Below are 12,619 nucleotides of genomic sequence, written 5' to 3' on the forward strand. Positions count from 1 at the left end.
GAGTGGCTTGCACCTTGCAGTTCACCCTCTGTATTTACTTTCATGCAGTCTTCTCTTTATGGTAGACTTGGATATCGATACTCTACCTCCTGGAGAGTGTTGTTCACTGGTTTGGCTGTTGTGAAGAGGTTTCTCTTCACCATGGAAATGATTCTGCGATCATCCACCACTGTTGTCTTCCGTGGACGTCCAGGTCTTTTTGCTTTACTGAGTTCACCAGTGCTTTCTTTCTTTCTCAGGATGTACCAAACTGTAGATTTTGCCAGTCCTTATATCTCGGATGGGTTTTTTTCTGTTTTTGCAGCTTAAGGATGGCTTGTTTCATCTGCATGGAGAGCTCCTTTGACCGCATGTTGACTGTTCACAGCAAAATCTTCCACATACAAGCACCCCCCCACCTCAAATCAACTCCAGGGCTTCTATTTGCTCCATTGATAATGATATAACAAAGGAATTGCCCACACCTGCCCATGAAATAGCCCTTGAGTCAATTGTCCAATTACTTTTGAGCCCCTGAAATGAAGTGATTGTGATAAAAAAAAAAGACTTTAGTTCCTCAAATTTTTATGCAATCTTTTTGTTCAACCCACTGAATTAAAGCTGAAAGTCTGCAGTTCAACTGCATCTGAGTTGTTTCATTAAAATTCACTGTGGTAATGTACAGAAAAAAACAAAGTTGTTTGTCCAAATATTTATGGACCGAACTGTATAAATAAAGAATGGTTTGTTTAAATGATTGAATCCCTCTGAAATTTGGTCATTCAGTCTTGGCCGGGATGATTGGAACTCTGGGATCTGGCCCACCAGATATGTGACCAAATTGCCCTAGATCTGCCCAAGCATTGCCTCCTTTAAGGGGCAGATTTACAAAATTCGAGTGAAGAATTCGAATGTAAAAAACTTCGAATTTCAAAGTATTTTTTGGGTACTTCGACCATCGAATTGGTTAAATTGGTTCGAATTCGAACGATTCGAAGTAAAAATCGTTCGACTATTCGACCATTCGATAATCGAAGTACTGTCTCTTTAAAAAATACTTCGACCACCTACTTCGGTAGATAAAACCTACCGAAGTCAATGTTAGCCTATGGGGAAGGTCCCCATAGGCTTGCCTGTGATTTTTTGTTCGAAGGATTTTCCTTCGATCGTTGGATTCAAATCCTTCGAATCGTTCGATTCGAAGGATTTAATCGTTCGATTGAACGAAAAATCCTTCGATCGATCGATCGCAGGATTTGCGCAAAATCGTTCGACTTCGATATTCGAAGTCGAACGATTTTAGTTCCCAGTCGAATATCGAGGGTTAATTAACCCTCGATATTCGACTATTGATGAATCGGCCCCTAAGTCTACTAGAGACATTTTACGCGCTATGTTGTTAAAGGTAGCGATCTATTAATTTATAGCATCCAATGATCAGCCTGCCAGGGTTTTGCTATTCTTTGGCCCTATCCTGGTAAAGCTTTTCCACAGTGATATGAATATTACTTTCTAATCTTTCCAAGGCTCTGTTCTACTGTCCAAGAGGTCTGAACTGGGAGCAGCAAGTGGTGAAGCCCGGACACACAGAAACAGCACAGGGCTTGTCCAGGCTTTGACTTGTCTGCAGCAGTGGCCTGGACCCAAACCAAGAGGTGGAAATCCTGTCAGAGACCTACTGTATTAATTTGAAATTCGACCTTTGAAAAATCTGCCCATAAATGTGTTAGCCTTAAGGTAGCCATACACAGTGAGATCCGCTCGTTTTGCCAAACTAGAATATCTCTCCCTGATATGCCCACATTGAGGTGGGTGATATCAGCCTGATCCGATTGTTGAGCCCTAGGGCCCAATGATCAGATCAGAATTGAGGTGATACGGGCGGTTGCATCTCGGGACCGCATCACCGAATAGATGCGGCTGAGATCCACAAGATTTTTTACCGTGCCCGATCAGCATCTGGCCGACTTTCGGCCAGATATTGATCGGGGATGCCCTTCGGATGGCCCCACACACAGGACAATAAGATCCAGACTTGGTCTGGTCAGCAGCTTTTATCACCCGTGTATGGGGGCCTTTACAGAGCATTTGGTTTTAGAAAGGGTCAGTGACCCCTCTTTGAAAACTGTAAATTATCAGAAGACAAATGAAAAAAAAAAAGTAATATTTATGAAACCAATTGAAAAGCTGCTTGGAACGAGCCATTCTATAACTACATTATATACAGGTATCAGACCTGTTATTCAGAATGCTTAGGACCTGGGGCTTTTCTGGATAAGAGGCTGGGTTTGCTTCCAATGAGGATTAATTATATCTTAGTTAGGATCAAGTACAAGCTACTGTTTAATTAATACAGAGAAAAAGGAAATCATTTTTTAAATTTGGAGTATTTGAATAAAATGGAGACTATGGAAGACGGCCTTTAAAAAAATTGGGTTTTCCGGATCCTAGACCTGTACTAAAAGTTTACTTCGAGGTATAGCACCCCTTTAAAAAAACAAACTTGCATGTATAATACCGTATAAACCTAAAAATCCTAGAAAAGTCAATAGAGAGCAGTAAAATTTCACACTTTTATAAACATGTCCCACAGACTACATGCAAAGAAAAATATTGCTGAGGAAGATGATGACGGCTTTCTGTCATTTTTAGAAAGTATGTACCCATGGGGAAAGGTATGAATGCTGAATGCAGAATCGAATGCAGGTTTTGATCTCTCAGGTGCCATGGAACATATTGCCCAATCCTGTGAGTAAATTCCCTTTAGACAATTAAAATGTCCTCGAGTTAAACATAGGCAGCACAGAGGATGACTAGCCAATCACATTTCATTCTACCAGGAACAGGTTATTAGATAGCTTTTTCAGTTTATCAGGCTGACTTCATTTTAATGGGATAATATCACTCCCCGGCTCAGTGCCCACACCCAGAATGTTACTAATAGTGTCCCTTTTCCCTTCTTTGGGAGTAATGAACGCCCTTAAAATTTTTCTAAAAGCGCTAAAAACACTTGCGTGTAGTTTTGAATTTTTTCCATTATACGAAGCAAGAGAAATTAAAATAATTACATCCGCACAGTCGATTCTTTTCAATGAGGCACCAAGTATTTCACACGGGATTTGAGCAGCACGTTTCAGCGTAAAAATCACTAGAAACCTTTTTGGTAAAGAGAACCAGGAAAGGTACAGACATTATACATTCAATAGCCATACAGTGTTTTGTGCATTGAAGCAAAACATTTGAAACATTTCAATCTCGAAAAAATGCTACCAATAGGAATCCAACAAAATGTCATTTAAAAAAAAATAAGGTGAAAACGGCAAAACATTTTATTGCAGGAAATACAACAGACCTATACAGAAGAAAAACAACAGAACATGACATCATGTTCACAGGGGTAACTAGCGATCATGGACCGTACCATTCCTGTTGTACAGGAGAGAACCGTGCATTCAGCATCAAATACAGTGCTTGGGTGGCACACAGTGCAAGTAATGCAGATTTTAAAATAGAATACATTGTATTTATACAAATTAATATTGTTCTGAACTCCCCCCCCCCGAAACAAAAACTTTAAACACCCATTTTTTTTTGTTAAAATATCAGAAAGACATGTATAAGGAAAAATGCGATTCTGTGTTTACATACTGATTTCGGCGGTCCACTCTGTGGCTCTGTTCGACTTCTACAAAAGCAAGAAGAGAGGAAAGGGGGGAAAGTAATTAGGATTTCCAAGAAAATATACAGAGTCATAAACAAAGTCATTATGATGCATTTACACACAAATTAAATGAAAATAACACTTAATAGGGCTTACAAAAACACAGGCAGTACTTGCATTAAAGTATTTGACTAATTCTGTAGTTTTATTGTTTGTGCACTCTGCAGTTTGGCGCTCTCTGCTTGTACAGGTATGGGATCAATTATCCGGAAACCCATTTTCCAGAGAGCATGACCAGGGGCAGCTGGGAAATTGACAAAATGTCTAGCCCCATGTCAGATTTCAAAATTGAATATAAAAAAATCTGTTTGATCTTTTGAGAAATGGATTTCAGTGCAGAATTCTGCTGGAGCAGCACTATTAACTGATTCATTTTGAAAAAAAATAAAAATTCCCTTTAAGGAAAGCCTTGTATCATCTCAGAATCTTGTTTGTGCACCAGAATGGGGGACCTGATGTCCATCCCCATGTCCTGGCTACACAATTAAATGGTAAAGAGAACTGGGGGAATGTGGGGAGAGCAGCAATTTCTAGCGCTGAATGGAAAGTGAAAGTAATTGTCTGCCCCGCCGCTGGAGGGGCAGACAATACTTGATTGACAGCTGAAATGTTTAAATGAGCTTATACCAGTTATGAATGCTTTAATAAAAAATAGAAATTGGATTTCATGTTTAATTTGAAAAGGACTTTTATTATACAGCTTTTTGTGTCTGCGTGACAGGTCCACTTTAAACGGTATTTAGACAATTTCCAATATTAAACCTGTTTATGTGACCCCACAAACACTTAAATGAAAACCTCTCTGTTGTAAATTGTAGGGATGGGCGAATCTGAGCCCGCCATACAAGTCTATGGGCGTCATTTCCACGGCGAAACAAGGAGAAAAAATTCGCCCATCCCTAGTAAATTGAAGTTAAAAATGAGGCATGAAAACCAAGGAAATATACCTAATGCAATAATAATAATAATTACAGGGATACTTACATGACATAACTTTTGCTTGTAGTCTTCACACCTCCGATGGGAATTCTTCGAACAATAACAGACGAGTTCTTGGGAATTAGTACAGACTCGTCTGTGTATTCTATGGGCGACAAATGCAATAAAATCAGGTTTGGCCATAAAAAAAATATACAAAAAAAAAAAAACAATCTATTTGTGCCCTGTTCCCAAAATATTGAGTACTCTGTGTTAAAGGGCAAGTTAACCCCAATATGAAAGCCTTACAGAGCATTTGTTTTTTAGCTGGGGTCAAAATAATGAATTCAAATAATTAAATTATAAAAAATGACGGCCAACTGAAAAGTTGTTTAGAATTAGCCATTAAATAACATCATAAAAGTTAACTTAAAGGTGAACCACCCCTTTAACTCATGGTTGTTACTGTTTAAACAAAGTTGCAAAAGCCTTGGTTCCCCAGCAAAGAAGGGTCTGTTAATCAGCTGCCTTGTCTTACATTGTATCAACAGTCTTAGACATCAGGGCAGAGAATAGAGAAGATCAAACACTGCTTTTAATAGCAATACATATACAAATAACAAAAACTATAGAAAATGTGTAATGAATGTATATTGCAAAGTTGCCTAGAATTATTTTTTATTAAGCAAAACTATTTTTGGGGTTCACATTCCCTTTAAAGGGGACCAGTCATCCCCAAAAAATATTCAAAATCCTATTTTATCACATTAGTGAAGAAAAATGAACTTTAATTACACTATATAAATTATTTGAATCTTGTTTCCTTCAGTCTGGGAATTCATAATTATAACAAGCAGGCAGGAGCCATTTTGTGGACACTGTTATTAAGACAAGTCTTGTATCATCTCAGAATCTTGTTTGTGCACCAGAATGGGGGACCTGATGTCCATCCCCATGCACTGGTTACACAATTAAATGGTGAAGAGAACGGGGGAATGTGGGGAGAGGAGGGGCAGACAATATTTGATTGACAGCTGAGATTTTCAAGCTATGAATGCTTTAATGAAAAATAGAAATTGGATTTCATGTTTAATTTGAAAAGGACTTTTATTATACAGATGTTTGTGTCTGGGTGACAGGGCCACTTTAAATGTTAACTGTTTTTTGGATATCACAGTTTCATTTATTGTTCTTTGTGTAGTGGAAATGTGAAACGTAAATCAAAACAATCTTGAGTCCATTAGCTCAATTAAGGTAATGAAGTAATAAAGAACTTCCACGTGGGCCCAATTTCAGAGGGCAAGTTTATCCAACAGACAAAATACCCAGCGCAACATTATCCAGGGTTACAGCCTTAAAGGATAAGTAAACCTTTAAAATAAATATAAAATTACGAGGGTGCTATTCTAAGCACTTTTGTAATTAACATTCATTATTTATTTTATTTCCCCACCCAAGATATTATGGGAAATATGTACTGTTAATATGAATGAATTATGTTACAACAGCGCCAGAGAAAGGTTTCTAATTGTATTCCCTAAGAAGAACATCAGAGCAGCCTCTTTCTTTCTCCAAACAACTCTCCTGACTACTTGGTGGTCAGAAAATGACCAACAGGTGGCGCTGTTGTAGCACAATTATTAACAGCACATGTATCCTTTAATATCTTGGAATTAAAACAAAATAAATAATGAAGGTACAATGCAAAAGTGCTTAGAATAGCACCCTCGTTGATTTCACATGTACTTATTTTGAAGGTTTACTTTTAATGTAATATTCAGGCCCAGTGAAACCCTGCCATAAGCAATTCTGCCCAGAAAGCCATAATCAGCATTATTGATTGGTGTCTGGGAGCTTCCAGGCTACCCTTTGTTAGAACAATTAACTTCGAGTGAAGCTGTGACCAAACTCCCTGACCTGTACAAAGAATGGTTAGTCAGTGCTTTTGTTCCCCCCAGTACTTAGGGTGACATTAGCATAGCATTTTCCCTTGGCTTAAATGATTATAAAGTCCCTTTAATCGGTTTAAAAACAGAGAACACAGTGGTTTCTCTTGTACAGTCTCAATAGTGAGTAAATCCAGGAGCGAGGCCATGCAAAGACACTAATGAATAAGCTACATGGAAAAAAGCATGGCAGGCATGAACAACATCTGAAACTACAACTCCCACGGTATCACAGCTGGCTGAGAGAGTTGCCTTGCAAACGCTGGAATTAAGTCATCCAGTCTTGTTTATGTTGTTTCCTCTCTTTGCAATAGCAAATATAATAAAAACATTTACTGACCTGACTGCAAACAATTGCTATAGAAATAAACGGAGGTGTTTGTGGTGCCTGTGTATAAAGCTTGAAAGTCGCTTGAAAAACAAAACTGAATCATCCCAAGAACCATTTTACCTTATGGGGCAATAGAAAACATCCCAAACTTCATTAACAACCCTCAATTACAGAGAGGTGTTAAAGGGAATGTCAACCGAAAAAAAGATACTTGCCTAACAAAAGAAAACGAATATATATATATATATATATATATATATATATATATATATATATATATATATATATATATATATATATAAAACCAGTTACCCCAAAAGCTCCAAATTACAGAATATCTGTCTGCCAGACCCAATTTTATCCATGTTATCCTATTTTTTCAAAATGATTTCCCTTCTCTCTGTAATAATAAAACAGTAGCTTGTAGTTGATCCCAAATAAGATATAATTAATCCTTATTGAAAGCAAAACCAGACTATTGGGTTTATTTCATCTTTACAAAATTTTCTAGTAGACTTAAGATGCGGAGATCCACATTACGGAAAGATCAGTTATCCGGAAAACGCCAGGTCCCGAGCATTCTGGATAACTGATCCTATACCTGAATACACATGTATAGAATCCGTTATATGGAAAGTAGTTATTCTTAAAGCTCCGAATTACAGAAAGGCCGTCTCTCATAGACTCCATTTTATCCAAGTCAAAAATTTTTTTAAATTATTTCCTTTTGCTGTGTAATAATAAAACAGTAGCTTGCACTTGATCCCCGACTAAGATATAATTAATCCTTATTGGAACAGCCTATTGGGTTTATTTCATGTTTATAGGATTCTCTAGTAGACAATGATACAATGTAAGACAAGGCAGCTGATTAAAAGACCTGTCTTTGCTGGGGGAACTCAAGACGTTTACAACATTGTTTAAAAAGTAACAACCAGTAGTTAAGCAAATGCTGCTCTCAATAGCAACTGGTTTTACAAATAACTTTAAAATCATGATCATTTGTAGCCGATGGGTCTGCTTTTGTAGGTAATTGTTACATTGAAGTTCTGAAACCCAACTGTCCCTACTCAACCTGTCAGAATACCAATGGACTATGTAGCACAAATATGGCAGCCCCCTCATAGAGGAACATGGGGGATCAGATGGGTCATGTAAAAGCATTGTGCAAATACTTTTTTACGGCAAAATTTACAAGGTGCATGCAAAGAAAATTATGATAGATGCAGAAAAAAAATTTCATGTCTGCTGTCAGTATCTCTTTAATGAATGTATACTGAAAAGTTACTTAGAACTTTATTAATAGCGATTCCACTGAAAAAGTAATTGTTTTGGAAACCAAATGACAAGTTAAAGGGATACTGTCACGGGAAAACGTGTTTTTTTTGTTTTTTTTCAAATCACATCAGTTAATAGTGCTGCTCCAGCAGAATTCTGCACTGAAATCCACTTCTCAAAAGAGCAAACAGATTTTTTTTATATTGCATTTTGAAATCTGACATGGGGCTAGACATTTTGTTAATTTCCCAGCTGCCCCCAGTCATGTGACTTGTGCACTTTAGGATGCAACTACTTTCTGGCAGGCTGTTATTTCTCCTACTTAATGTAACTGAATCAGTCTCAGTGGGATTTGGCTTTTACTATTGACTGTTGTTTTTATATCTTCCAGGGAGCTGTTATCTTGTGTTAGGGAGCCGTTATCTGGTTACCTTCCCATTGTTCTTTTGTTTGGCTGCTGGGGAGGAAAGGGAGGGGGCGATATCACTCCAACTAGCAGTACAGCAGTAAAGAGTGACTAAAGTTTATCAGAGCCCAAGTCACATGACTGAGGGCAGCTGGGAAACTGACAATATGTCTAGCTCCATGTCCGATTTCTAAATTGAATATAAAAAAAATAATTTTGCTCTTTTGAAAAATGGATTTCAGTGCAGGATTCTGCTGGAGCAGCACTAGTAACTGATGCATTTTTAAAAAAACAAACATGTTTTCCCATGACAGTATCCCTTTAAAAAATGTTTTTTAACCATAAGAACTACTTTAAATTACAGGGTTCACCAGGCTGCTTTTTTTTTTTTGTGAATAAAGAAATGGCCACTGACAGCCATATTTGCCAATGTGTCTGATCTCAAATCACAACTGCAAAACAGCAGGTCAGTGTGTACTAGGGAATATATGAGAAGAAACAAGGATATACCTTCAGCCTCACAAAAAAAAAAATCCACCGTCACTGAACCATGATGTTGATTTTTATCCAAAAATATCACATTTTTTCCTAATTTAAGCATGGCTGCAATATATTTAATAAATTGTAGGGAAAATAGCAAGTCAACAGGGAATGTATGGAAGACTTTGTGCAATTGTATAGTACACAACTGTCGCTTCATACTGTGGAACTAAACACACTGTCACCATTACTCTAAGGGCAATGACAGTCAGTGCTACTTGTTGTGGCTACAAAAAGCCAGAAAGCCATCAATATGCACAAAGTAGACCGCAAAAAATAAAACGAGATGGCAGCACTCAAATTATATTAAGAAATAAACTTTTAGAATCACTGGGGCTAAGAAATTGGCACCCCAAATGATGTTACCGTCATGATTCTTTTTAGGAGTTTAGCAGGTTAGTTAAAACCAATAAAGTCAATACTTTTCTGGCATGACTAGGGCAATGTGCTAGTAATAATTAATTAAAATATTATGTACTGTTGCTATAAATTGGTAGGAGTTAAGTGCTTGCTTCAAAACTCTACTATAGTTTATAGAAACAAGCCACTGTGTAGCCATGGGGGCAGCCATTCAAAGCACAAACTACTTAATAGATAACAGATATGTAATAGAATACAATGGGATTCTACAGAGTGTATTTGTAATCGTCTATGTAACCCAGGAGTGTCCATACTTCACTAATGTGAGATCTACTTTTAGTGACGTTGTCCCATCATGACCTACCTACATAAAAGCATTGTCAGCATTCTGTTCTATTGAAAATATTACTTAAACATTATATTGATTTATGAGAAAATGTATATTATATTTAACAAAACTATTTCTTATGTAACTTAATAAACACTATATCTGAATGAACAGCATGAAACAGGAGGGTGATTTAGACAAGTTGTTTGTTGACAGTGTCTTGAGATCTACTGATCACCAGCTAAAGGTCTACTGGTAGATCCCGATCTACCTTTTGGGCACCCCTGATGTAAGCTGTGCTAGAATGGCTGCCTCCGTGGCTACACAGCAGCTTATTTATATAAACTATAGTAGTGTTTCTGAAGCAAACACACCAGTTTTACCAGTGCAGGGAAACAGTACATTATAGTTTAACAATTTCATTTGTTGGTGTTACTGTTCCTTTAAGGGGCACCTATCAATGGAAAATTGTTTCCCCCAACAGAGGGCCTCCCAGGGAAGGAAACAATTTTTTTTCAGGGCCGACCGCCACTCAAATGGATCCACAGGACCAGAGAAGTTCAATTAAAAAAATTATTTTATTTATACAAAGTTAAAAATGTATATCTGCATCTCCATCCACCCTACGCGTTTCGCACCCATTCAGGGCACTTAAGTCATGAAAGCCCATGACTTTATACAACCAAAACTTGTTCAAAAATAAGCACCTGCTTTGAGGCCACTGGGGGCAACATCCAAGGGGTTAGCTACGGGTTGGGGGATCACTGGCCTAAAGGTTCTACTACTTGATTTATTTATTTTTTTAAAAAGGTTTTTATTTTGCATCTTAAACATAAACACAAAAACAAGATTAAACAACACAGATGCACTTGACATTTACTTGGCTTCCATTTACAATTGTTCTTCGGTACAGTGACAGTTTTAAAGCATAGAGGAGCATATAAGATAGTTAGCAAATATCATATATTCAGAGTAGAACAATTGAGTCATCTGGAAGGGATGCATGAGGGTTGGCATCCAACCAAGGTTGCCATAGTTTCTCAGATTTTCTAGCGGCCCTATTGTACGTACCTTCTTGCGTCTGGGCGTTGGTGATCTGCAGGTCGCAGTCGTTGGCCTTCAGCCGCTCTCGACTCATGATCTGCTTCTTCAGGTCACACAGGGAGATGTGCAGCCCATCAAAGGTGACCGTGTCGTAGTTGAGCTTGGAGGAAAACTTATAATGCACACAAGACATGTTAGCGGCCTTTCTATAGCTAGAGATACAGAGACAACAGGGACTCACTCACTCACTCAGCACAACACACACACAGGAGAGGCTCAGCATAGGTCACACTGATGTGTAATGTCAGGCACCACACTGGCACCACAGGAGCCCATCAGGCAAGGCCCCTGCCCTCCCCCCACACTCCAGGACAATCTCCCGGTCTTCTTTAAAAGTCCAAGGAATTCTGTGTGGACAAAAAAAAAAATCAACAGTTCAATAGTCCAGATCTATCCAGGTAGCAAGTCCCTGATCCAAAATGGAGCTCAGTCCTTGTCCTAGTGGGTAAAAGTCCCCAGGAAACAAAGTCCGTGTCCCAGAAGGTTCCCTCCACGCCCCAATGGGGAGCACAGTTCGTGTCCCAAAATGATAAACCCGTTCCCAAGATGGTTCAGTCCGAACCCCTCAGTCCGTGTCCCAGATGGTTCAGCCCGTGTCCGAGACCTTCAGTCCGCACCGAATCCCAGAAGGCGCAGTCCCTCAGCGTGGTGTGACAGGTTCTTCGTACGCGTATCCTCCGTCTAAGACCGGCTTATAGCTCCCAGGCTCGGCAACAGCGAACACAATGGAAGCTTAAGGCCTAGCGTCACGATCACGTTGGAACAGATGAAATCGAAGCCCTATTGCCCAGACGGTCCGGCATTAAGAACTGCGTTGGAGAAAAACCGGGCTGCCTCCGTTCTCTTCCGCCTTCTAATGACTACTGCTGCTCCTTCTAATGGCGGCGTGACCGCTTCCTCTTCGCAGTTCTAATGGCGGACCGAGTGACCATCTCCCTGAGAATCGGGGTTTCCGATCAGGGGCAACGCACTGACGTCACGCGTATGTCGGCGCAGAATGCGACGCGGAGGATTGTGGGAAAGAAAGTAAATCTATATCAGGGTTACCAGGTTCAATAGCCAAAGTCAGCTCCAAAAGTAGCATCAAAATAATAGCACAATATGTGCAGTGAAAATAAAAGTCTCAAAAAAGTTAATATATGTGAAAATACACCTTTTTCAAGTTTTCACTGAATTGCTAATTTTTCCATGAAGCAAATGGGACAGATTCCCCCATCAGGAGGAATAGGCCCCCCCATAAGTCACTAATACATTTACAATTTCAATAAATATTGGTAAAACAGGTCAACCTCTACATATTTTGGTGGCTAGTCGATTTTTTCCGCAAAATTGTCTGAAAATGGGGAAAGTAACCGGAAAATGCTCGAATGCTTAAGAGGGACGCAAGACTGGGGTACAGAGGCCAGACACGCGGCAGTTCGTTTGTGAAGTTTCCTACTTCGGGCGACTTCGGAAAACAAAGCGCCGCGTGTGCATTGCCGCAGACGATTTTCATTTTAGTCGGCGGAGGGCAGGGGGAAGGCAGTTCGGGGAGATTGTTGCCCCGAAGAAGAGGCGATTAGTTGCTGGGGCGACTAATCTCCCCGAATCTGCTTGTGTGGACTGACCCTAAGTTAGAAACTTTGTTTCTTTTTCTGGCTGTTCAGTGCAGAGAAAAACTGGACTTTCCAGTACAAACGAGGGACTGCGGGTTGAGCTGTCAAAAGAG

The 12,619-nt window shown here is 39.2% G+C and overlaps 1 protein-coding gene across 3 annotated transcripts in view; it reads right to left on the reverse strand.

The window, feature by feature from the left end:
* Window positions 1–12,180, reverse strand: part of LOC108701644 (E3 ubiquitin-protein ligase RBBP6) — a 41,413-nt gene extending 29,233 nt beyond the window's left edge. For 2 of the 3 annotated variants that reach the window (XM_041576176.1, XM_018236556.2), the window contains exons 1-3: window positions 10,879–12,179; window positions 4,685–4,784; window positions 3,628–3,664 (exon numbers count right to left, since the gene is read on the reverse strand). In XM_041576176.1, the coding sequence (XP_041432110.1) occupies window positions 3,628–3,664; window positions 4,685–4,784; window positions 10,879–11,044 (303 nt within the window). In that variant the 5' untranslated portion in view covers window positions 11,045–12,179. Of the gene's footprint in view, window positions 1–3,627; window positions 3,665–4,684; window positions 4,785–10,878 lie in introns of all 3 variants that reach the window. The other variant, XM_018236557.2, reaches the window with a different exon arrangement.
* Window positions 12,181–12,619: the final 439 nt, after the last annotated feature.

This window comes from Xenopus laevis, chromosome 9_10L, assembly GCF_017654675.1.
Source record: "Xenopus laevis strain J_2021 chromosome 9_10L, Xenopus_laevis_v10.1, whole genome shotgun sequence".
NCBI lineage: Eukaryota > Metazoa > Chordata > Amphibia > Anura > Pipidae > Xenopus > Xenopus laevis.